General features: G+C 52.4%; 2 protein-coding genes across 2 annotated transcripts in view; one reads left to right on the forward strand and one right to left on the reverse strand.

Annotated features, from left to right (window-relative positions):
* The window catches only part of SCNN1B (sodium channel epithelial 1 subunit beta), a 60,155-nt gene extending 46,698 nt beyond the window's left edge, over positions 1-13,457 (forward strand). Inside the window, 10 exon segments of the mRNA XM_030301183.1 lie at positions 4,424-4,527; positions 6,802-6,977; positions 7,254-7,319; positions 7,321-7,362; positions 9,347-9,464; positions 10,337-10,412; positions 10,503-10,560; positions 11,213-11,274; positions 12,698-12,773; positions 13,035-13,457. Coding sequence (XP_030157043.1) covers positions 4,424-4,527; positions 6,802-6,977; positions 7,254-7,319; positions 7,321-7,362; positions 9,347-9,464; positions 10,337-10,412; positions 10,503-10,560; positions 11,213-11,274; positions 12,698-12,773; positions 13,035-13,415 — 1,159 coding nt within the window. The 3' untranslated portion in view covers positions 13,416-13,457.
* Positions 13,458-18,600: 5,143 nt separating this feature from the next.
* COG7 (component of oligomeric golgi complex 7) overlaps positions 18,601-25,325 on the reverse strand; it is an 85,203-nt gene continuing 78,478 nt past the window's right edge. Inside the window, exons 16-17 of the mRNA XM_030300738.1 lie at positions 23,348-23,491; positions 18,601-20,894 (exon numbers count right to left, since the gene is read on the reverse strand). Coding sequence (XP_030156598.1) covers positions 20,728-20,894; positions 23,348-23,491 — 311 coding nt within the window. The 3' untranslated portion in view covers positions 18,601-20,727. The remainder of the gene's footprint in view (positions 20,895-23,347; positions 23,492-25,325) is intronic.

Raw genomic sequence — 25,325 nt, forward strand, 5'->3', positions numbered from 1 at the left:
CCTTAAAAGTCTCAGCTCAGGCCTCGCCTCCTCCAAGAACCCTTCCATGATCCTCATCCCTACACACACCCCAGCGAGAATTAGGTGTCACTCCTCTATGCTTATCTCTGCTGATACCCTTATCACATATTATAATTTACCCAACAAATATTTACTAAGTGTCTGTCTACCGTGGGCCAGCTGAGCAGTAGGAGCGGCCTGCTTTTGTTGAGTATTTCCAGATGCTTGGCATCCAGCCCTCGCCTTAGTCCTCTTGGGTGGGTGCTATTATAATCCTGGCGTTACAGGTGAGGAAGGTGAGGCACAGGGAAAGCTCACCAGCTACTCAGTGACAGAGCCAAAATTTGAATTCAGGCAGGCTGGCTCCCAGGCCTGGGGTGTTAGCCTCTGAATGCTTTCTCCCTCAAGACAGACAGCTGCCCTCCCTGGGCTTACCTTCTAATGCAGGAGACAGCGGATAAGCAAGCAGTTAAATAAAGATCATTTCAGATTTTGACGCGTGCTAGCAGGGAATAAAAAGTAGAAATGATCAAGCACCCGGGCAGGGAAGTGACTTTGCACAGGGAGTGCAGGGGAGCCTCAGAGATGGAGAGAAGTGGACAGGGCCAGAGGCACATTCTGGAAGGACAGCGTCGACAGGACGCTGCTGAGTTCCCCCCACCACTCCGCATCCCCAGCCACACGGTGACCTTCCAGGGCTGGACTCTTGTTCACCTCAGGTGTCCTCAGCCCAGTACCTGCCTCAGTAAACACTTGTTGGATGAAGAAATGTGGTTTCTTCCCGATTTCCCTTTCACGGTCGAGAACACCGAAGCTCAGAGGTTGAGAAAGCAGCTCAAATCTGTCCGCCAGGGTCAGCTCCCAGCTTGGATTTCCCAGCCTGCCCCGGACCCACCTCGTTCTGCCAGCACAGAGGGTGAGGCCAGAGGTGGAGGAAATGGCTTCCTAATCTGAACACAGGGGCAAATATCAGCTGACCTCATGGGGTTATTTTGAGGATCGAATGGGAGAAGGTACACAGAAATGTGCAGCACGGGGCTGGCCCCTGCAAGGTTTGCATCCTCTGTGTTTCAAAATACAGGGCTTAGAAGACAATGCTCCATTTCTGTTGCTGTTTCTGCGCTCAGCCCCCTTCCTTCCTGTTTTTAATAAAGTGAGAAAAACATGGGCACATGGGTGGTTCAGTTGGTTGAGCATCCAACTCTTGATTCTGGCTCAGGTCATGATCCCAGGGTCATGGGATCTAGTCCCATGTTGGGTTCCATGCTCAGTGTGCAGCCTGCTTGGGATTCTCTTCCTCTCTCCCTCTGCCCCTTTCCCCTGAGCTCGCTCTCTCTCTCTCTCTCTCTCTCTCAAATTAAAAAAAGGGGGGGGGGGGTCGGGGCACCTGGGTGACGCAGTCAGTTAAGCGTCCGACTTCAGCCAGGTCACGATCTCACGGTCCGTGGGTTCGAGCCCCGCGTCGGGCTCTGGGTTGATGGCCCAGAGCCTGGAGCCTGTTTCTGATTCTGTGTCTCCCTCTCTCTCTGCCCCTCCCCCGTTCATGCTCTGTCTCGCTCTGTCCCAAAAATAAATAAAAAACGTTTAAAAAAAATAAAAATAAAAAAAAATAAATAAATAAAAAATAAAAAAAAGGGGGGGGGGCACCTGGGTGGCTCAGTTAAGCATCTAACTTCAGCTCAGGTCATGATCTTGCAGTTTGTGAGTTTGGGCCCCGCATCGGGCTCTGTGCTGACAGCTCAGAACCTGGAGCCTGCTTTGGATTCTGTGTCTCCCTCTCTCTCTGCCCCTTCCCACTCGTTCTCTCCCTCTCTCTCTCTCAAAATAAACATTAAAAAAAAAAAAAAAAGAATTAGATAAAATAAGAAAAACAAAATAAAAAACACACAAAGACATTTTTAAAGTGATTCCTTATGGGGACCTGAGGATATACCTACAGACAGAATAGAGTATGATGACCTCACAAGGAAGCCGGAGCCCGTGGCCACAACTCACTTCCCTTCCCATCCATTTTGCAGCAAAGCCTAGACTCCAGGGTCTTTCAGCTGTAAATAGTTCAGAACATATCTGCAAAAGAGAAAGACTTAAAAAAAAAAATCAAACCATAATACCATTATCCCACCTGAAAAAATTAACAATAATTCCTCAACACCATCAACTGCCCAATCATCTTCATGCTCATGTCATTTATACCTTTTTGCCTGTTTGCTTGTGTGAATCAGGATATAACTAAAGGCAGCATGTTGTGATTGTGACCCAAGTCTGTAAAATTTCTATTAATCTAGAGCCTGTGTCTTCTCTCTCGCAGTGTGTTGTTGAAGAAACTGGGTTGTTATCCTGTTTCATTCCCCAAGGTCTGGATTTTGCAGGTTGACTTGCTGTGGTGACTTTGAACCTATTCCTCTGTCTCCAGTATTTCTCATAAATGGTGGTTAGAGACAGATGCATGGTCCTGTTTGGGGCTGATTTTTAGTTATTTATTTTTAACTTCATTTATTTATTTTTGGAGAGAGGTGGGGGGGGGGGGGGCAGAGAGAGAGAGAATCCCAAGCAGGCTCTGCACTGTCGGCACAGAGCCCCAGTGTGGGGCCCAAACGCACAAACTGTGAGATCATGACCTGAGCCAAAACCAAGCGTTCAGACGCTTAACTGACTAGCCACCCAGGTGCCCCTGATTTTTACTTTTTATTCACAAGGCCACCTCCTCGGCAGCCTGTGCTCTTCCCTCAGGAGACACGCAGCATTGGCCCACCAGGGTGCACTGCCCAAAGCCATTCATTCGTCAGGGTTGTGAAATGATCTTCTCATTATATCACTGCCTCTTCAAACCAGAACTGTTTTAACAGCTATATTACAAGAAGAAAAAAAAAAAGCTGGAGGGAGCCATAGATTAGAAGAAACTTGAAAGACATATCAACCAGTCACCTTAACCTCATTTGCATCCCAATTTAAACAAATAAATTGTAAAAATTGACATTGAAGAGACAATTGAACTTTGAACTGAATATTTAATCTTAAGGGATTTTTGTTGGTTATGTTTAACATGGTAATAGCCATATTTTCAAGAGAGTTCTCACTTTCCAAGATACATCTGGAAATGTTTACAAAATATGATGTCTGAGATTTGCTTGAAAATAATATGGAAGGGAGGTGGGGCGGGGCGGGTAGAGATGAAGCATTAGTGGCCATGTGGTGATGATTCTGGAAGCTGGCGGTGGGTTTTGTCTCGACCTTTTTGTGTGTGTTTGAAATGTTCCATATCCAAAAAAGTCTTTTTATAACTGAATTCTTTTTTTTTAATCTTATTTTTTATTTTTTAAAATTTACATCCAAATTAGCATATAGTGCAACAATGATTTCAGGAGTAGATTCCTTGGTGCCCCTGACCCATTTAGCCCATCCCCCCTCCCACAACCTCTCCAGCAACACTGTTTGTTCTCTATGTTTAAGGGTCTCTTCTGTTTTGTCCCCCTCCCTGTTTTTATATTACTTTTGTTTCCCTTCCCTTATGTTCATCTGTTTTGTCTCTTAAAGTCCTCATATGAGTGAAGTCATATGATTTTTGTCTTCCTCTAATTTCACTTACCATAATACCCTCCAGTTCCATCCACGTAGTTGCAAATGGCAAGATTTCATTCTTTTCGATTGCTGAGTATACTCCATTGTATATATACCACGTCTTCTTTATCCACTCATCCATCGATGGACATTTGGGCTCTTTCCATACTTTGGCTATTGTTGATAGTGCTACCATAAACATGGGGGTGCATGTGTCCCTTCAAAACAGCACACCTGTATACCTTGGATAAATGCCTAGTAGCACAATTGCTGGGTCATAGGTTAGTTCTGTTTTTAATTTTTTGAGGAACCTGCATACTGTTTTCCAGAGTGGCTGCACCAGTTTGCATTGCTACCAACACTGCAAAAGAGACCCTCTTTCTCCGCATCCTCGCCAACATCCTTTGTTGCCTGAGTTGTTACTGTTAGCCATTCTGACAGGTGTGAGGTGGTATCTCATGGTGGTTTTGATTTGTATCTCCCTGATGGTGAGTGATTCTAACTGAATTCTTTTGAAACTGCATTATACCGTTGCTACTGCCGCGAGCATCTTTATGGAAACATTTGTTGTTATTGTTAACTTATTTCCTTAAACCTTTCCAGGACATCAGAGAGGACCCTGTATAGGGTTCCACATGCCTCATTGTAAAGCCTTCTCTTTCCCCGGCCTCTGTTTGGCCCTCTCCCGACTCACCCCCTCTCTGACCCACCATCTCAGCCACCTTTCTCTCTATGTGAGTTCTCGGCTTGCCCAGCCCACCTGTCGGATCCTCCCAGCTCCGCTCTGCCAGGCCCCAGACCACAGACACTCAGGGAGGCACCTGCTGGGTGGGCCCTGATCTCTAGCTGATGGTGTTTCTTTCAGGAACTTCACGTCCATCTTCCACCCTGATTATGGCAACTGTTATATCTTCAACTGGGGCATGACGGAGAAGGCGCTCCCTTCAGCCAACCCCGGAGCTGAGTTTGGTGAGTCTTGGTTCATCCTGGGGTCAGAGCCATGGGGCTTTAAATCCCCACCACGTGGGGCTAAAAGACCAAAGGACCATCAGCTGTCGAGGGTCAGGGCCTGGATTAGACAGGAGGCAGCACAGGGAAGGACAACCTGTTCGGTGGGTGGGGAGCCATTCCCTTGTCCACACAAAATGAACAAACCTTTTTAAAAATTTTAAAGAGAAAGGAAGAGTTTCATTCGAGCCCACGTTAGGACAGCTGCCTGGGATACACGGTCTTGACAAGGAAGGGAGTGCACCGGGAAAGGAAGTTTGGTGCAGGGTTATATATGTTTTTTACATCAACAGTTACAAACCATCATGATGAAGAACGTTCCAGAAAGTTACAGACTTTATCTTCTGTTTTAGTATGTGCAAGGCTGCATGACTTCAATCTTATGGGAACCAGGGAGGGTTTTTTTTTTTTCTTTATATTTAATGCTCCTTTTTGGTTATTTGTTTTAACAAAGTAGATGTACAATGTGTGCTGGGGCCAGAAATAGAGCCTGAGGTTTTGGTGGAGTCATTTTGACCCTGGTAAATGTTAAGTACAGCCTCCCTGGGAGCCTGAAAGCAGGTGCGAGGTATGTTAACAGTTGAAAATTTCCTTTATCACCTTCAACTCCCGTAAACACCTGGGGTGGAGACTGGGGTTCCCATTTTGCTGATCAGCAAGGTGAGGATTCAGAAGCAGTACAGCACAGGCAGGGGTCAGGAACTCAGGCTCCCGTGCGCGAGTGAAACTCCCTACCGCTGACCCCCCAGGTAATCCTGAGATCCAGACTGAACTTCTGGAAGCCTTGGTCTCCCCAGAGACAGTATATGGTAGCATCATAGAGCATATTGTGTATAGCTCGTGGAATCACTGTGACATAATGCAGCCACCTGCTCAGTACTGCGCCGGGCAAATGCGAAATGCTCAGTACATGCCGGATATTCTTGGAAGGTTTAAATTAACCTTGTCCAAGAGCACACAGTTAACATGTTGCAGAGCCCATACTCTTACTTAGCCTCATTGCTAAACCAAGTTCTTGAACAAGACAGAGAGAGGGTGAAGGATTAATGGAAGCAGGGGGAAGGGGAAGTGACCGATGACAGAGGCCACTGCATTGGTCCGTCTCTGGGGAAAGACTCACGGTGGCCTCAGGATGGCTTCGGCATTCCGGCTGTGAGCCAGGCACAGGTGGAGCGATCCTTCCTCCATGAGCTTCTGACCTCCCCAGACTCAAGAGGCAGGCTGTCATTCTAACTATCAGGGCTGTTGGTCAAAAGGGGTACAGGGGGCTACGGACCTCCCTTCAACCAGCCATTATGTCCCTGAAATCTCTGTGCATCACAGAGGTACCGGTCAGCTTCACTTCACGGCAGACGATTGAGACCAAGGAGCTCAGCTGCCTGTGTTAGAACCCCAACAATTCCCCTTTCTTGCTGGGTGACCCTGGACAAGTCTCTTCACCTCTCTGTGCCTTGGTTTCCTCACCTATAAATGGGAATAAGAATAGCAGCTTTGCTTTTGTGAACACCAGTGAGATCGTGTATAATAAGGTACTTGGGCCAGCACTTGGCACATAGCAAGTGCTCGATAAATACTAGCCTGTTGTCCTACCACCCAGCATAGTCTTATGGTGCATAACATTGGGAGCTGGTCTCTGTGCACAAGAAGGGAACCGTCGAATGGGGAAGGAAGACCGACAATAAAGAATCATGTAAGGGAGGCACATACTTGGGAGGAAAGTTCCAGAGCTAGAAGAGCAAATAACAAAGACCCTGAGACCTTGTCTTGGTAGTCAGGGAATGCTTCTGGAGGAAGTGACTCAGCTGAGATCCGAAGGAAGAGCAGGAGGATCTTGGAGGTTAAGGTAGGGACATAATTCCAGAGTAAGGGAACAGTGTTCTTGAGGCATTTGTAATGGCCCAGCAGCAGGCAGGAGCATGGAGGCCAAGAGGGACTTAATGAAGGGAATGAGGACTCATGTGATTTGAGGTGGGCTGGTGCTGCGCTGTACCCCTGGATCTACCTGCCACGTGGAAAAGAGATCATGGGGGGTAGAGGGGAGACATGGTGGCTTGGGCTAGAACGGGGGCCTTAGAGAAGGCAAGGAGTCTCATTTTTGCAAGGCGGAGCCAGTTCCTGGATGGGCCCTGGAGGTCCCCTGGGCTCTGGGGCTGGGGGTTTGGATAAGTGGATGATGGGTCTCCCTTCAGCCTTGGGGAGCGAGTTCAGGCAGCCCTCGGCCCCACCTTCCCACAGGCCTGAAGCGATCCTGGGACATAGGCCAGGACGACTATGTGCCCTTCCTCACGTCCACGGCCGGCGCCCGGCTGATGCTTCATGAGCAGAAGTTCATAACCCTCTCATCAATAGACGAGGGCATCTACGCCCTGTCCGGGACGGAGACATCCATCGGGTGCTGGTGGTCGGCCGCAGCCGAGGGGAACCGAAGGTGGAACCCTACCTGCCCAGGCTGAGCTGGCCCTCCCTCATGGCCGGCCCATTCCTGCCTTATCTTCTGGCTGGAACCCCCCTTCCCCCTGCCACCAGGATGGCCATGCTGTGGGGGAAGACGGGCATCATCTGGCACCTACTGGGGCCTACGGCTTCCCATCCCCTTTTGGCATCCCCACAGACCCCCATGGGAGGGAGGTACAAAGGGGGCCTCCTAGGCATGACCGGGGCTCCAGGAGCAAACTTTATGGACACAGGACAAGCTGGAGCGCAAGGGAGAGCCCTACAGCCAGTGCACCATGAACGGCTCCGACGTCCCCGTGCGAAAACCTTTACAGCGACTACAACACCACCTACTCCATCCAGGTAAGAAGCCCTCACGGGCCTCGGTACCTAGAGCCGGTCCACGTCTACCAGGCCCAGGGCCTCGGGGGCTCCGGGGGAGCTGGCCCGGCAAGGCCAGCTCTGCTGGAATTTTGTAGGTGACCGCTGGGTAGTTTGGCGGGTTTGGTGGCCCTTGGGGCTGTGGAGCCGGTCCATTCCCTGGGTGCTCTCCGGGGCCAGGACTGGCCACTGCTCATCTCCCCTCAGCAGGTATGCCCTTTGGGGGTGCCCAGAACACGGGATCTCACTCTGGGGTGTCTAGAAGAACCCTTGTGTGGGAGAGATGCTGTGCTAAGGGCTCGCATGTATTGCCTCATCATTTGATCCTTTCAACACCCCACGGGGCAAGAACAGCACTTATTATATACATAACATTTATTTGTCTAAGTATTAATATACGAAGAGTAGCAGGCTTATCGTGTGCTAGGCAGGCACTGTTCCAAGTGCTTTACACACACTAATTCATTAATCCTCACAACAATGCTGAGATGGAGGTAAAATGATTAGGAATGAGGAAGCTGGGATTTACAGGCCCCAGTGCAAACGCCTCATCAGTTTACCCTCTTTGTATCCGGCCTCAATTCCCCTTGCTGCAGCTGGGGCTTCCCTTTCGCCCTGACCTCCAGGGTCAGCCCGGGAGGCCTGTCCTGAGACCCAGCCCCAGTGGATCTGAGACAGTCCGAACCTCTGCACGAGTGACAGAAGTGACCGCTCAATGACACCTCTCCCCCAGCCCAGGCTGCCTTTGCAGATAAGGAAACTGAGGCATAACTGGGGGGCAGCGTAGTGCCTGCCTCTGTGCCTAAGAGCCCTGAGCATGGCGTGCACTTCCCTTTTGTCTAGGTTCTGGAAATCTAGTGCCCCCTGTGCCCACCCTCCGGCCCACCCTGCCTGGCTGACCTGTCCACCCCACACTCTGACCTGGCCAGTTTGGCCACCTTCTATCTGGAGGGGCTTCGGTCTGCAGTGAGGAACTTGGGGGAACCTTCTGAGCTTCTGAAGGGAATAGACAGACGGGCAGCACAGGGAGATGGGAAGCATAGAGACGGAGGCCATGGAGGTATCCATCAGGCCCGGTCTTAGAGACCTCATTCTAGAAAAACCTCACCTCTTGCTTTGTCTGGTGCAGCAGCCTCACTGGCCAGAGACCTTGGCAAAGACCCAGGCCCTGGTCAGGCGCTCTGCCTGCACCGCCCATTCCCCACCCCCAGCCTCTGTCACGGGGTCCAGAGAGGACTCCTACTAATCTCCAGGTGAGACAGTGAGGTCTGGAAGAATGGGAGACCCTTGCCCATAGTCAGAGCCCCTCATGTGACCCCTCTAGCCCCTCACCTCCTGTGCTTCTCCCGGCTGTGCTTGCAGGGAGGCCACAGCCCTGTCAGGAAGAACACGATAGGACAGGATGTGTGCTAGGTTGGGAAGGAGCAGGCCGGGGAGCAGCAGGAGACACAACGGGGGTGGGGGCAGGTTCCGTGGCGGTGGGGCAGAGGCGAGGAGAGCAGGGGAGAGCCCGAGAGAGCGAGGGTTGGCACCAGGGGTCCTCCACACACAGACAAGCGGAGACACGCGAGTAACAGCCACTTCTGTTCCCCGCCCAGCGCTGGGCCCTCCTCACCTTAGCCCACAGTTGTGACTGCAGGACACATAGCTGCCTCCACGTGTGGGGGAACCAGGTCACGGTGACCTGAAACCCCAGCAGTATTTGGAATAAGCCACCCCTCCCCGTGCCGTGTGTGGGGCACCAGCTTTGATAGGCGGCGGGGCCATCCTCAGACAGCTGGGTCTGGCGTGAGCCCCTCTGCAGGTACCGAGGACCAGCGACAGGGAAGGACAGCCACGCCCAGACTGCGGGGTCAGCAGGCTTAGCTCTTCAGCCGGAAGGACCCCTCCCCTGGCTCCCGGGCCCCCCGGGGCCGGGTGGGGACATCACAGCCACATCCATGTCCCCCCTCTCCCACCACTGCAGGCCTGTATCCGCTCCTGCTTCCAAGACCACATGATCCGGAACTGCAGCTGTGGGCACTACCTGTACCCCCTGCCCCGTGGGCAGAGATACTGCAACAACCGGGAGTTCCCCGACTGGGGTGAGTGGGGGGGCCCCCACCCGCCAGGGCTCTGATCACATGGCCGGGGTGTGGTCTTCACAGTCCGCAGCCCCCCTCCCCACCCACCTTGGGCCCCACTCCGTCCTGGTGCATACGTGTACCACGTGGACACCCACGCATGCATGAGCCCTGTGGGCAGCTGCTGGCGAGCACACGTGTGTGTTTACATTTTCACGTGCATGCGGGAGAGGGCTCGGGGGCACTCGTGCCTGGGTTGCTTCCGTGTTTGCATCTGTGCACGCTGGTTTGCATGCCCACACGTGTGTGTGCGCTCGCTCATGCACCCACAAGGCCACGTGTACCAGCCTCAGCATGTGTGTCCATGTCTGTGTGGGCTCGCCGGGCATCTCTGTGGGGTGTTGGGTGGGAGGGGAGGCCGAGGTGGCCTCCAAGGGTTTCAGGGGCCCTGGTGGCCTGGAGTCCAAACATGATGGATGTTGTCAGCGGCAGAGCGAGTCCCACCACCTCTAAAACCAACAACGTATGTAGACAAGAGGGGAAAACTATCCCTTCCAGCCACCCATCCCTTCATGCATGACCCCGTGAGCACCGCCCAGCCCGGAATGGGCATGACAAGCAGAGGAAAGCCACTCTGCTCCTGCTGAGCCGAGTCTGGGATGTCTGGGGGAGGCTCCCCACCCCGGGGCCAGGCTGGGGCAAAATTGGCTGGACACGAGGGGCAGGGTGGGAAGGGATGACCCTCCACAGAGACGACTTCCCCTCCCATCTAGAGACAGGCCTGGGGTGGCCATGGCCAGGAGGGTAGGGGGCAGCCCCAGGCTCAGAGGAGGGGAGGAAAACGTCTAGAAACCCCCACTCTAAGTCTCTTACCTCCCACCCACCCTGCTCAGCCTATTGTTACTCACACCTGCGCATGAGCGTGGCCCAGAGGGAGACCTGCATCAACATGTGCAAGGAGTCCTGCAAGTGAGTGTGGGTGCTGGGGCTGGGGGGGGACTGCAGGGTGGGGGCACAGTGCTGGCAGGGACATCAACAGGGCTGCCTTCTCTCTTCCAGTGACACCCAGTACAAGATGACTATCTCCATGGCTGACTGGCCTTCAGAGGCTTCCGAGGTGAGATGGTGGAGTGGTCTCAAGCTCCTGGCCGCCCACCTTTGGGCTAGGGACAGGTCTGGGCATAGGCCTGCAGGCTGTTTGTCCCTCCGCTAATGTTTCCCCAAAGCGCTGTGCTGGGGACACGGCAGTGAACGAGACAGGAATGGTCCTTTGCTCTTATGGAGCTTACATTCTGGTGGGAGAGAGAGAATGTACAGAAGTTAGATCATTTCACAGTGTGGTAAGGGTGGGAAACAGGATGACTGGAGAGTAACCAGGGAAACCGCTTTAGACAGGCGGTCAGGGAAGATCTCCCTGCAAAGGTAACATTTGAGTTAACGCAGGAGGATGGGCTGAGCCAGCCTGGGCAGGGCTGGGGAGGAGGATCCTGGAAGAGCAACAGCAAATTCGAGGGCCAGAGGTGGGAAAGAGCTGGCGCAGGATGGCGGGGCCTCTGGGGGAAGACCAGAGACTAGAGTGCCTTCTCCCCATAGCAGCAGCCACAGTGCGCACTATTACCTTCCTCCTCCCAGCGCCAACATGGTCCCGGGGGCTTCGGGAAGCTACAGGGCTGTGGTCTGCCTCCCCCCATCTCCCCAAATCACAGGGCCCATGTTTGGGAGGGGATGCTGCAGGTGCCATTTTTTTCAGTTGCCTTCTTGGATTCCAGGATTGGATTTTCCATGTCTTGTCTCAGGAGCGGGACCAAAGCACTAATATCACCTTGAGCAGGTGAGCTTAGAGTCTTAGGGGCTGGGGAATGCAGAAAATGGAAGGAACCAGAACCTCAGGGGAGGGGTTTGGATGTATGGCAGATATTCAGACACCTTCTCACACTGGTCAGATCCAGGAGAAAGCCTGAAGAAGGAGGCACTGGAAATGAGAGAGAGGCCAGCCAATGGGACTCAGAGTCTGCCACTTCCCAAAGGCGAGCCTATTTCTCCATATGTCACCTGTTCATTTGCCCTTTCACCCATCTATCCATCCACCCATTCCTCCATTATTCATCCATCCTTCCATTCTTCTACCCATGCACCTGTCCATCTACCCATTCACCCATCCATCCCATCCATCCATCCTTCCAGATTTCCACTTATCCATCTATCCACTCACCTATCCACCCCCCTTCTACCCATTACCCATTCAACAACCCATCCATCCGTCCATCCATCCATCTACTTATCTGTCCATCCATCCACCCATTCAACCATCTGTCCATCCATCCACCCACCCATCCACCCATTCACTCATCATCCATCCATCCACTTATATGTCCATCTGTCCATCCATCCACCTATCATCCACCCACCCACCCATCTATCCATTCATCCGTCCACCCCATGCGTCCATCCATCCACCCATCCTTCATCCCTCTCATCTTCCTCCCATCCATCTATCCACTCACCCATGTACCTATTCATCCCATTATCCCCTCATCCATCCACCACTTATCCTCAATCCACTCTTCCATCTTTCCATCTATCAAATACAAATGCAAATTGAGCACAGGAAAGACACAGGTCATACTCTCAGGGAGTTCCAGTCTAGAGGACAGAAATATGCCAGCAGGGCTTCTGGTGATGAGAGTCTACACAAGACCCTTCCTTTGGGAGCACAGCAGGGAAGGAGCTCTCTGCCTGGGAGATAAGGGAGGTCTGTAGAGGGAGGTGACACTTGGGCTAACTCTCCAAGAAGGAGCAGGAGCTGTTAAGTAAGAGACAAAGATGTCTAGGCAGAAGCCTGGAGGTACAAGAGAGCATAGCTTTTCTGAGCAGTATCAGGTGTAAAGGGGAAGCCCACTCAAGCAACTTTCTGTGCCCTTGGTCCCCTGAGGAAGGAGCAAGGCTTAGGACTCTATGGAGAGTCTGTGTATGGGCCGGGCGCCCCAGGGGGGGGGGAGGGGAGCTCAGAGCCAGTCTGGGGGCCCACAGGAGTGATGCTGGGCAGAGATGTTCTTTGTGGCCCAAGGCCCACAGGGGCCAGGAAGGGCAGCACTTTGGGCTTCTGCTTGGACCTCACCACTCATGGCAGTGGACATGTGAGAAGCTCAAGCCAGAGGACTGGGGCCTCCCGGCTGCCTTTCCTGTGAGTGTGCATGTGCGTGTGTCAGTGTGTCTTGGGAAGGGGGCACCAGCCCTTCTTGCTGCTCCTACAGGAAGGGAATCGTCAAGCTCAACATCTACTTCCAAGAATTCAACTATCGCACCATTGAGGAGTCAGCAGCCAATAACGTGAGTCTGGGGGCTCCTGACACCCCAGCCCTGCCGCCTCTGCACCCTGTGGGTGGGGAGGGTCCCGAGACCAACAGGGGAATTAGGAGTGTCCCTAAAGGAGTCACAAGAAGTTTCCCCCGGGCTGAGATGGTCACCCCGTCCCCCTTCCCGGCCGAGGGCCCACCTCACAGGAACCTGGGAGGCGAGGCAGGGCTCAAGGCAGGAATTTGTGGCCTGACCCCCAGCCCTGCCAGCCCCTCAGCCCCCTGCTCTCCACAGATCGTCTGGCTGCTCTCCAACCTGGGCGGCCAGTTTGGCTTCTGGATGGGGGGCTCAGTGCTGTGCCTCATCGAGTTTGGAGAGATCCTCATCGACTTCGTGTGGATCACCATCATCAAGCTGGTGGCCTTCGCCAAGAGCCTGCGGCAAAGGCGGGCCCAGGCTTGCTATGCTGGCCCGCCGCCCACTGTGGCTGAGCTGGTGGAGGCTCACACCAACTTCAGCTTCGAGCCCGACGTGGCCGGGCCGGGCCCCGACCCTGGGACCTATCCTGATGAGCAGACCCTGCCCATCCCGGGCACCCCACCCCCCAACTATGACTCCCTCCGTCTGCAACCACTGGATATCATCGAGTCGGACAGTGAGGGCGATGCCGTCTAGACCCAGGGGACCCAGAAGTCAGATCCGAGAAGCTGAGATCACTGCCCAAGACTTCACTTTGTGGTGCTCTCCCCAGTGGAAGACGATGGGTTTCCGGGGCCAGAGTCTGTGTCCCTCTACAGAGAGACCAGCAGCTCCTGGCCTGTCCCAAGCCGAGGGCTGTGTGGGGTCACGGTGCTGGTACAGATATGGGAAATGTGTACTCATTTGGTTCCTGCCCGTACCTCCAACCTGGCCTGATCCTTGGCTGGGACATCCCCAGCCAGGCTCCAGAGACCCTAGAGCACCCTCTCCTGCAGGCACACTGGTTTCCTCCCAATGCCAGTCACTGCTCCAGAGACACACAGGCAGACATGCCCTGCCGTCTGTCCCCAGACCCAGCAGTCTTCCGTCCTGGCCTTGGCTGAGCCCTGCAAATGGGCTGAGGGCAGCAGTTGTGCAAAGCAGGAAGAGCATCAGGTCCAGGGGCAGGGATGGGGGGCCTGCTGCCAGGTGGCACATATTTGTTCTAGAAAATAAAAGTAGAAGACACAGACCTGAGCTTTGTTCTTTGTCAGGCTGGACAGTCGGAATGCCCTGATGCACCCTGATGCATCCATACTGGCTTGGAAGCAAGGGCCTGGCCAAGGGAAGGCCCTCAAGCAGGTGATTTTTAATTTTATTTAATTTACATCCAAATTAGTTAGCTATAGTGCAACAATGATTTCAGGAGTAGATTCCTTAATGCCCCTTACCCATTTAGCCCATCCCCCCTCCCACAACCCCTCCAGTAACCCTCTGTTTGTTCTCCATATTTAAGAGTCTCATGTTTTGTCCCCCTCCCTGTTTTTATATTATTTTTGCTTCCCTTCCCTTGTGCTCATCTGTTCTGTGTCTTAAAGTCCTTATATGAGTGAAGTCATACGATATTTTACTTTCTCTAATTTCGCTTAGCATAATACCTTCCAGTTCCATCCATGTAGTTGCAAATGGCAAGATTTCATTCTTTTTGATTGCCGAGTCATACTCCATTATATATATACACACACACCACCTCTTCTTTATCCATTCATCCATGGATGGACATTTGGGCTCTTTCCATACTTTGGCTATTGTTGATAGTGCTGCTGTAAACACTGGGGTGAATGTGCCCCTTTGAAACAGCACACCTGTATTCCGTGGATAAATGCCTAGTAGTGCAATTGCTGGGTCGTAGGGTAGTTCTATTTTTAGTTTTTTGAGGAACCTCCATACTGTTTTCCAGAGTGGCTGCACCAGCTTGCATTCCCACCAACAATGCAAAAGAGATCCTCTTTCTCCACACCCTTGCCAACATCTGTGGTTGCCTGAGTTGTTAACGTTAGCCATTCTGACAGCTATGAGGTATATCTCATTGTGGTTTTGATTTGTATTTGCCTGATGAGTGATGTTGAGCATTTTCTCATGTGTCGGTTGGCCATCTGGATGTCGTCTTTGGAGAAGTGTCTATTCATGTCTTTTGCCCATTTTTTCACCGGATTGTTTTTTTGGGTGTGAGTTTGATAAGTTCTTTACAGATTTTGGATACTAACCCTTTATCTGATATGTCATTTGCGAATATCTTCTCCCATTCTGTTGGTTGTCTTTTAGTTTTGCTGATTTGTTTCCTTCACTGTGCAGAAGCTTTTTGTTTTGATGAGGTCCCAATAGTTCATTTTTGCTCTTGTTTCCCTTGCCTCCAGAGATGTGTTAAGAAATTGCTGTGGCCAAGGTCAAACAGGTTTTTGCCTGCTTTCTCCTCGAGGAATTTGATGGCTTCCTGTCTTACATTTAGGTCTTTCATCCATTTTGAGTTTATTTTTGTGTATGGTTTAATAATGTAGTCCAAGTTCATTCTTCTGCATGTCGCCGTCCAGTTTTCCCAGCCCCACTTGCTGAAGAGACTGTCTTTATTCCATTGGATATTCTTTCCTGCTTTGTCAAAGATTAGTTGGCCATCTGTTTGTGGGTCCATTTCTGGGTTCTCTATTCTGTTCCATTGATCTGAGTGTCTGTTCTTGTGCCAGTAGCATACTGTCTTGATGATTACAGCTTTGTAGTACAGCTTGAAGTCCAGATTGTGATGCCTCCTGCTTTGGTTTTCTTTTTCAAGATCGCTTTGGCTACTTGGGGTCTTTTCTAGCTCCATACAAATTGTAGGATTATTTGTTCTAGCTCTGTGAAGAATGCTGGTGTTATTTTGATAGGGATTGCATTGAATATGTAGATTGAGTTGGGTAGTATCGACATGTTAACAATATTTGTTCTTCCTATCCAGGAGCATGGAATCTTTTTCCATTTTTTTGTGTCTTCTTCAATTTCTTTCATAAGCTTTCTACAGTTTTCAGTGTATAGATTTGTCACCTCTTTGGTTAGATTTCTTCCTAGGTATTTTATGGCTTTTGGTGCAACTGTAAATGGGATCAATTCCTTGATTTCTCTTTCTGTTGCTTCATTGTTGGTGTATAGGAATGCAACCAATTTCTGTGTGTTGATTTTTATATCCTGCAACTCTGCTGAATTCATGAATCAATTCTAGCAGTTTTTTGGTGGAATCTTTTGAGTTTTCCATATAGAGTATCATGTCATCTGCAAAGAGTGAAAGTTTGACCTCCTCCTGGCTGACTTGGATGCCTTTTATTTCTTTGTGTTGTCTGATTGCAGAGGCTAAGACTTCCAATACTACGTTGATTAACAGTGGTGAGAGTGGACATCCCTGTCTTGTTCCTGACCTTAGGGGGAAAGCTCTCAGTTTTTCCCCATTGAGGATGATATTAGCGTTGGGTCGTTCATATATGGCTTTTATGATCTCAAGGTATGATCCTTCTATCCCTACTTTCTTGAGGGTTTTTATCAAGAAAGGATGCTGTATTTTGTCAAATGCTTTCTCTGCATCTATTGAGAGGATCATATGGTTCTTGTCCTTTCTTTTATTGATGTGATGAGTCACATTGTTTTGTGGATATTGAACTAGCCCTGCATCCCAGGTATAAATCCCACTTGGTCGTGGTGAATAATTTTTTTAATGTATTGTTGGATCCAGTTAGCTAATATCTTGTTGAGGATTTTTGCATCCATGTTCATCAGGGAAATCCAAGCAGGTGATTTTTAAAGTTCTTTTTGGGTTGTCCTTGATGCAGTGGACTTATGACTTTTCAAATGCCATCTACTATACTTCTTTGGATAGCAGGGACAGAGATGGAGAGAGTAAGACTCAAGCTGGCTTAAATGAATCTCAAGCAGCTCAAATGATGTTTCAGTCTCTCTGCTTTCCCAGGCAGGCTCTCCTTACATTACAGCAAGAAAGCCCATCTGCAACCCCAAACTCCCCAGCTCCCCAGCTCAGTCAACAGGAGAAAGTACCCTTTTTCCAGTTGTTTCAGCACGTTCCCAGGTGGACTCTCATTGGTCACTGGTTGGGTAATGTGCTTATCTCTGTACCAATCAGTGTGACCAGCTGCATAGGCTGCTTGGATTGGTCAGCCTCTGCCCATACCTGAGGCCAGGTGGCCCCCAGCAGAATCACATGGTTCTAAGGTGGGGGGGGGGGGAAGGAGGGTAATGGCTCCAAGGATTGCCAGATAAAATACAGGCCGCCAAGTTATATATGAATTTCAGATAAACAACAAATTAATTTTTTTAAGTTTAGTTATTTTGAGAGAGAGAGTGAGAGAGAGTAGGAGAGGAGTAGAGAGAATCCCAGGCTCCGCACTGTCAGCACAGTGCCCCACGAGGGGCTTGAACTCATGAACTGAGAAATCACAACCTGAGCCAAGATCAAGAGTGTGACGCTCAACCAACTGAGCCACCCAGGCTCCTCAACAACAAATTAATTTTTTAATATAAATAAATCCATATAATATTTGGGAGATATACTAATCATTTATTATTTTTCTGAAATTCAAGTTTAACTAAGTGTCTTGTATTTTTAATTGCTACATATGGGAACCATGATGGCTCTCCCCAGAGCGATCAGGGAGCTGTTGCCAAAGAAGAAAGGGGTCTGTCGGGTGCTGATGGCTGACCACCTGCCAGCCCCAGTCATGAAGGAGCCTGGGCATCTGAGGGCTCAGTCCTGCCCGTCTAGAACACCTGGGTCCGTGGCTGGGACGGCAACCAAGCTGGCCTCCCATTAAGTGCCCACAGTGGCACCTGTGGGGGAAGGAGATGCCAAAGACTTGGTGCCACTGTGGCCAAAGGCAGCACTGTCAGGGATTGTGTGTGGAGGGCCCAGGGGAAGCCGGGTTTCCCAGCTCGGGGCCAGGCTAGTCTGCAGGCTGGAGTCACAGTTCTTGGTGGTTACCACATTTACTCCTAGGACTACTGCTTTTATTATGAGGGATAGTTGTCACCACTGTTATTATTTGTTGTTGGCATCAAATAATGGCTACATTGTATCAAACACCCCATGCCAGGTGCCAGGCCAAGTGTTTTGTAAGTCTTATTCCATTTAATTCTCATAACCACGGAGAACTATTGCCATTCCATGTTACAGGTAGTAAGTTGAGACTCAGGGAGGTGAAGTCAGATGCCTGAGATCACTCTTCTAGTATGTGACAGGTAAAACTCCAGCCTCATCCTCTTGCTGCCAGCGGTCATAAGAATGCTGGTCCCTTACAGGAGCCCAGGGCTTTCGTCTTTACTGTCTCATCTGATGCTGTGGGGGTGATTTATTTCTTCAGCTCCTGGATTTATTTTCCTCTGTGTTGATGTCCCACTCAAATCTCTCCATGTGCTGCTCCTACCCCAACAGGTTCCAGACTCCATTCTGTCCGCTGAGCAACTTCAGTGGGAGAAAAGCTCCCCTTTCTTGTACAGTGTCCCAGCAAAAGCCCCGAGAATGAAGGCCATTGGGTCAGCCTGGGCCACATACTCATCCTGAACTCAGAGGTTCTGCCTGGGATGTTTTGCAGCAAGAGTGGGAAGGGTGCTCCCTGCCCCCAGAGCTCTGTGTGGACGTGTGACAGCAAGGCCAGGCTGATGGGGGGCAGCGCCACCCCTGCTCGTAGGGCAGCCTTGAGGGCCAGGGTGAAGACGGATGACACCCCATCTCCGAAGCAGGCTCTGAGGCAGACAGACAGGTTCCCCTCATCCCTCCGGACATGGAGGAGAGGAGCTCTGTCCTGTTCCCACCCTGGGGCCATCAGAGACTTTCAGGGCTGAAAAATTAGGCTGGCAGGACCCAAAGTGCCCAGAAAATAGCATTCTGTAATTCCCATCTTTACCCCAAAAGGGATGGTAGGTTACAGACAACGGAGACTATGAAATTAACATTCACTGTGCACTTGCTACGTGCTTCACCCGCTGCTGTATCTCGGTGGCTCTTCAAATAACCCTGAGTTAGGGACCACCATGGCTCCCGTTTTTCACATTAGGAAAGGAGGCTCAGAGACTTGACGTGACTTCCCCAAGGTCACATGGCTGGGAGGTGGCAAAGCCAGGAATCAAGCAGCTCTTACAGACACTGGCACAGAGGTCACCCCAAAGAGATTTCCACTTTCCACAGCACATTTCACCTTCCAGGCTTCCGGCTCTCGCTTCTTCGAGGCAGGAGCCAGGCTCGATCCCTGCCAGGGACAGTCTGTGATCCACCACATGAGAAACCAAAATATTTTTCTTGGTGCAGACTCACAGTTCTTTCAGGGCCAGCAAAACTGGTTCTGAGGACGTGAGGACAGAGCGCATGGGAACCCCTGGATGACAGAGCCAGCGCGACACCTGCCCCGGCAGCCTGGAGGGGCTGGTTCACGAGGGGCCGCGGGCGCGGCGGTGCCGCTCCCGAGAGCCAGCACGAGCCGGCGGACCCAGCTGGGGCCAGGCGGTGCTGCCTGCCTCCCGGCTCCGTGGTCAGGACTGTGGGAGCCACGGTGCCAGGGACTCCAGACAAGCCCCTTACACCTCTCCCACCTCGGTTCCCTCGGGTGTAAGACAGGGATGATACATGCTGCCTCGGAGGCTGTGGAGGGGCATAAGGGAGAGAGAAGTAACGCGTGTCCAGAAGCAGGAACACGCTTCACGTCGATTTCAATAATGGACGCCGAGAGACACTGCCCCCCTTCTCCCTTGCTCACAGAAACCCAGCTTCCTCAGGGCAACAAATCCTGCTTGGTCTAAGCCAGGCTTTCCCTGCTGGAGGGGAGTCTGTCCTCCCTCAGGCAACGTCTGGAGACCTTTCTGGCTGTCACAGCTGGGGAGTGCCACCAGCATCTGGTGCACAGCAGTCAGGACAGCCCAAGACGACAATAGTGCCCAGGCTGAGAAACCCTGGCTGGAGCCAGCCCTGACCCCACGTTCCCAGCCTCCCTTGCAGCCGGGGGGATGCCTGGTGACCAAGAAACAGCCTGTGAGGCCAAGGAGAAAGCTGCGGGGGCCACCGGGGAGGCCTCTGCCTCCACGGTGGAAGGGACCAAGCCCTCTCTGCCTTCATCACCCACCAAAATGCGGATGTGATACCTGCAGCTGCAGGAGTCAGCCCACCGGGAGGAGGCACACGAGGAAAAGGTCAAGATCACCAGGAGGCTAGTCCTGGTCCTGACTCCATCCAGCCACTGAGTCAGTGCCCACAGCCACCACCGTGTGACTTCTTGTTATTGAGAAAAATCAACACCTATTTGCTAAAGTCACTCAAATTACACTATTCTGTTACTTGTGGCCAATTACAGTCTTAACAGATACAGAAGCTACTGGCAAAAACCCTGACAGAATCCACAGGATCCGTGAGTTTCAAACCAAGACAAAGCAAAAGCCCAAGTCCTCACCACGGCCTACAGGCCAGTCTGTGGTCTGGCCCCCACCGCCCCTCTGACCTGACTTCCTACTTCCATGCCACTGACCTTGGACGTGCCCCCGGGCCTGGCCCACACGGGTCCCTCACCGCCATACACCTGTCTGACCTGCCGGTGTGGGGGCTGCCCCTCCCCCAGATGCACTCTGTTTTCCTGGCGCCACGGTCTGACATCACCTTCTCTGTGCCTCTTCCCCTCCTTCCCGGCCGGGTCACGGTGCTTGGAGCACGGCACACGGGGGGCACCCAAATATTCATGGAGGAAAGAAAACAGCTTTCTTTTCACCATATTTATCAATTCCATTTTCAAGATCGGATCTTTTAGAAAATCATCTGAAAACCCTGCTCCAATAAATAATATACCTCAAATTACAACCCCTTTTTTTGATTATACAAATGAACCGCATCTTTTTAAGACAAACCCTGTCCAATGCTGGGCAGATTTTTTGAGCAACTCCATTCTGCAGAGTTTCTGTGACCCCAGGACCCCAGACCTGTGCCTCTTCTTAATGGGGTCCCCGGGGGTGGGAGTCAGTACTCCACACCCCGCATGGCAGCCACCGTGGCGGCAAGGCGACGGGGCAGGCCTTTGCTGACCTGCCTGTAGTCCTCGGGTTTGCTCTTCAAGAGTGTCCCAATGTTCTGCAGGGGGCGAGATGGCTGCAGGCCCAAGGCGTCCATCACGTTGATCAGGTAATCTGTGGGGACGGGGAGCAGACAGACACAGCTAAGCAGACTGAGCGCCGAGCGAGACAGAGCCCTAGAGGCCTTCCTGAGTGAGAAACGGAGACGTCCGCCCCAAGACCCCCAAGATGCTGGGTGTCCACTCTGCCCCCATCAGCCAGGCCTTTACTCTGAGGGTTTTCCCAAGAGGATTAAACCTACTGTGAGCTCGGCCCGAATTCAGGAATTCTAACTGAAGAAAGGACTGGCCAACCCCACAGCGTCCCCACCACCTAGCCACACGCTCAGCTCCAGCTGGACCAGCTGACCTCACCCAAAGCTCTATAGTGGGACTCCTCTGACTTCCTGGCCACACTCCCCAGTGGACCCCACCGACCACATGGAGAACCCAAGGAGTCAGGGGACACAAGGGCTTCTGTGAGCAGAATCCCCACCACGAAGTCAAGGTCGGTGCCTAAGTGCACTGCAGTTCCCGCGCTAACCCCCTGGGGCACCAGCTGAGGATACATTCCTGCGCCCACCCAGACCACAGCAGTGAGAATCTCCAGGAGATGGTTCAACGACTCTGTCCTCCTAAAAAGCAGCCCCATGACTCTAACCAACACTGGCAGAGCGGGGAAGGAGAAAACTGGTTTCCAAGTTCGGGCTGAGCTCAGCGAAGTCCTTTCTCACTGAGTCTCTGCTTCTTTCCGTCGATGGCATGTAGTCAGAGAGGACGAAATGGGACAAAGCATGTGTCGCCACGGAAGCATGTGTCGCGGCTGGTAACCGAGTGCTGCCCCGACTTCCTCCTTCCTGGGCAGGCACAACCCGGACCTGAGGAAAGCTGCCTACGGCGTTCTCTGGTTCCTCCGCAGACCCCTGCCGACTTTCCGTCAATGGCGGGGCTCATGTCTTCTCGCTGACGGGACCGCAGCTCCAGGCGCGACCTGCATCTTCCCTGGTGTCTTCTGGAGGCTTCCTGCCCTGCCCTGCCTGGCTGGCTGGCTCATGTCCAGCCCAGGATGGGCTGCTTCCCAGGAAGGGCGCCAGCGATTGGCCAGGTACCTGTCGCCGCACAAGTTTATCCGTAACTGAGCTCCACTCTACTGGGAGCTAGGAGCTGCATCAGAGTGGCAGCCCACGGTCTCCCATGACACTTCTGTTTGACCAGCAGAGTGAGTCTGGGTTTTGTTTTGATGCTTAATTTATCTTTAAGGTGGCCACAGCCCTCCCCTGTGGTGCTACCCGTGGTGCCACCGCCTGGCAGCTTCACACACCAGCCCTGCCTTCCTGGCTCCTCACCACACTCCTCACTGTGTGATCTCAGTAAACCCAGGGATGGCCGAAAGCTCCACACCCTGCAGCTGGCACGTAACAGACGCTCCATCACTGCTGAATGGGGAACAGGATTCAGGGGGACACGAACAGAGAGAGAGAAATAACAGGGGCAATGCCCACATCTCACTAGTTCCGGCACGTTCCGTCCTCAGTGCTTCTGTCTGTACTAACAGGGACCACCTATGAGCCCCTGAGTCTCCTCATCTGTCTTCCCTGAACACTGTGCCCAGTGACGTGGAGAAGGGCTGGCCGTTCCTCTGTAACCGCTGAGAGCTGACGGTGGAATGAAACCAGGACACCTGGATTCCGGGCCTGGCTCTGTCACTAGTGGCTCTGGGACCTGGAGGAAGGCGCCTCACTTCTATCTCTTCTGCGGCTTGGCCCTGTGGTCCATCCAGGTCAAAGCTCTTCTAGGTCCCCACGGAGCTGATGATCTTCGAGGCTCTTACCACCCTCTCCCCACCACTCCGAGAGCTGCCTCAGGTGAAGAGCAGACAGGTCAATGGAATGATACCAAGAGAGTGGGGAGATTTCCCTCCACCTGCCTGCAGCACCCCAGCCTCAGAGCATGGCATCCTGTAGGGATGGGTGCCGGTGGGAGCAGGTGGACACATGCCCCTCTAACCCAGGGGGCAGGCAGGTATCACGGCCTCGAGGTAGGTGGCCTCGTTATTCAGCACAATGGAAGGGGAGACCTCCGTCACATGCCAACCTTACAGGGGAGCTCTGAACGTGAACATGGCACCGGATGTGGGTATGAGGGCTCGGCTCGGTGCCCAGCATGCCTGGTGCGTGGTGACAACATTGGTTTGGGTGATTATACAAATGCAGCAGCAGGAGACAAGGCAGCACAACACACGTCTGTATCACTTACTTCGAGTCACCTCACTGAAGCTCCCCTTAACAGCGCTCAGCCTCGGCAGCCCATCAGGATCCCCCAGGATGTTTTTCCAAATACTGACGTCCAGCCTTCAACCCAGACTTACAAGGCTAGAATCCCTGGGGGCCAGGTCTAGAGAATCTGCATTTGTAACATGCTCCACAGCCAAGCCCAGAGGTGAAGTCAAGGGGAGAGCTGGAGTCGACAGATGCCTTGGGCCCCAGCTGTCCCTCCCATCACCCATCCTGGGGGCGGGGGGGAACTCACCGATGTCGGTGACCAGCTGCTTGGTGGAGTGCGGGGTCAGCTCAGGGATCTGCAGGATCACGTCACAGTAGGTCTGCATGGTGGCTCTGGCAATGGAGCCCAGCCAGTTATCAGCTATGTTGTCCAGCTCAGGAAGCTCATCCCCTAGGAGGGAGAAAAGGTCACCAGAAGGTCCTGCTCAGGACAATCCCGTTGCCAACAGCTTTTACCTTCCGAGTGACCAGGCCCACAGCACGTGTTGTATGCACAAACACGCCAGGGAGCTATGGTCTCGGCGTGGAATGCAGGGAACCGAAAACAATCACAACTTAGGTCAACTGGTATCGACTTGAGTGAGAAGAGGATTCAGAAGAAGAAACAGTCAGGGGAGGGAGAGTGATCTCTGTGTTCCCAAAGGCAGGGGACTGGGCATAGCCATGAAGGCCTGGAGGGAGGGCAGCCCCACACCAGCTGAGAAGGCGGGAGAGTGGTCACAGCCAACAGGGAACAGGCGGCACGTCAGGACTGAGACCTGGGCCAAGGCCACCAGCCACTGATGAGCTGGGTGCCGCCCAACCTCTCAGAGATGCTCGTCGTCTGCTGTAAAATGGAGGGGACAACAGTCTTACTGTTCCGGGGCTGCTACGGGAATCACCAGAGGCCTTGGCACGGGTCGAGTGTGTGTGCCACACACTTGGTGCTATGCACACAGTGACTCTTGGTGTCACACCACTTATGGGGAGGGAGAAGGGATATGGAGGGGGGTGCAGCAGGGGGCAGTGCTGGGGGACCAGAGCTAGGTCACAGAGGGCTCCCTGAGAACCACGTGGACCCCATGTCGGAGGAAACAGGCAATGGCTGCAGGATCCCAGCAAGATTGCGATGTGACAAGCCCACGTCAGGAGAGCCAGTCAGGCTGGGGCGGGGTAAGGGGGAGGACGGAGCAGCCATGCTGGCAACACAAGCCTGAGCTGGGGGGTGGGAGGAAGGTGGCCACCTGATAGCAGAAATGGGAAGAAGGGGAGGAAGGAGAACAACATTAAAACAAACAAAAAAGTATGGGGACAAGCACTGAAAAATAGTACATTTAGGAGAAGGTAAGCAAAGTGCTTCCACCACCACCACCACCACCACCAATAACAATAATATAATAATAATACAGAACATAAAGCTGCATGTCAGATATCATCTGTGCAGACAGTGGCGTCCAGAGGGCGTGTGGGGAAACGGAAACACCATCATGTTCGATGATGGGACGTCATGATTTATTCTTTCAAACCCATGACCTTGTTTGATATCTAGCATCTATACAACAAGCACAAACTAGAAAGTTAAAAACCAAGACAGGATGAACATAAACAAGCACAAGGACAAGAACGTGAAATCTAGGGCTTCCGCCCCAGAACCAGATGTGATTTTATTCTCACTGTGATACCTTCTTAAGCTGCTGAATCTTTCCTATATCACGTGATTTTTCTGTTTGTCCAACCTTATGAAGGAGGCCTATAATATCCAATGTTAGGATAAGATGATTGTTGATCAGAAAGTATACGGTCCCTGTTCAACCTCGCCAGGCCCAGATCATGAGAAAAAGGAAAAGTTTTAATTCATTGTCATTTTACCTTGTCGGTTTAGAGATCTAGGAACCCTGGGGGGTTGGGAACAAGCTGTGGCCAGAGGCATCTGGACAGGAACATCACCTCTATGGTGAAGGGTTTATGTTTGTTCTCACGAGCAAAACCGTTCTGGGTGCCACTGTTCCCAGAGAGAAGGGGCTTGCATTCACCGGGTGGGACCCTTGCAGAGCTTGCTTCCACCTCCAGTGAGTACGTGTGACCCGGACCCCGGACCCTCGTGCCACTGCCTCCCCGGCTGAGGGGCACTGGAGGAGCCCCTCTCCAGGGACACCTGGCACATGGTGAGGCATTCAGGACGCCCTGTCCCTAATCTACTCTGTCCTGCAGAAGTTCCTCAGGGGGGTACATCAGGTGGACCCCAT

This window comes from Lynx canadensis, chromosome E3, assembly GCF_007474595.2.
Source record: "Lynx canadensis isolate LIC74 chromosome E3, mLynCan4.pri.v2, whole genome shotgun sequence".
NCBI classification, from domain to species: Eukaryota; Metazoa; Chordata; class Mammalia; order Carnivora; family Felidae; genus Lynx; species Lynx canadensis.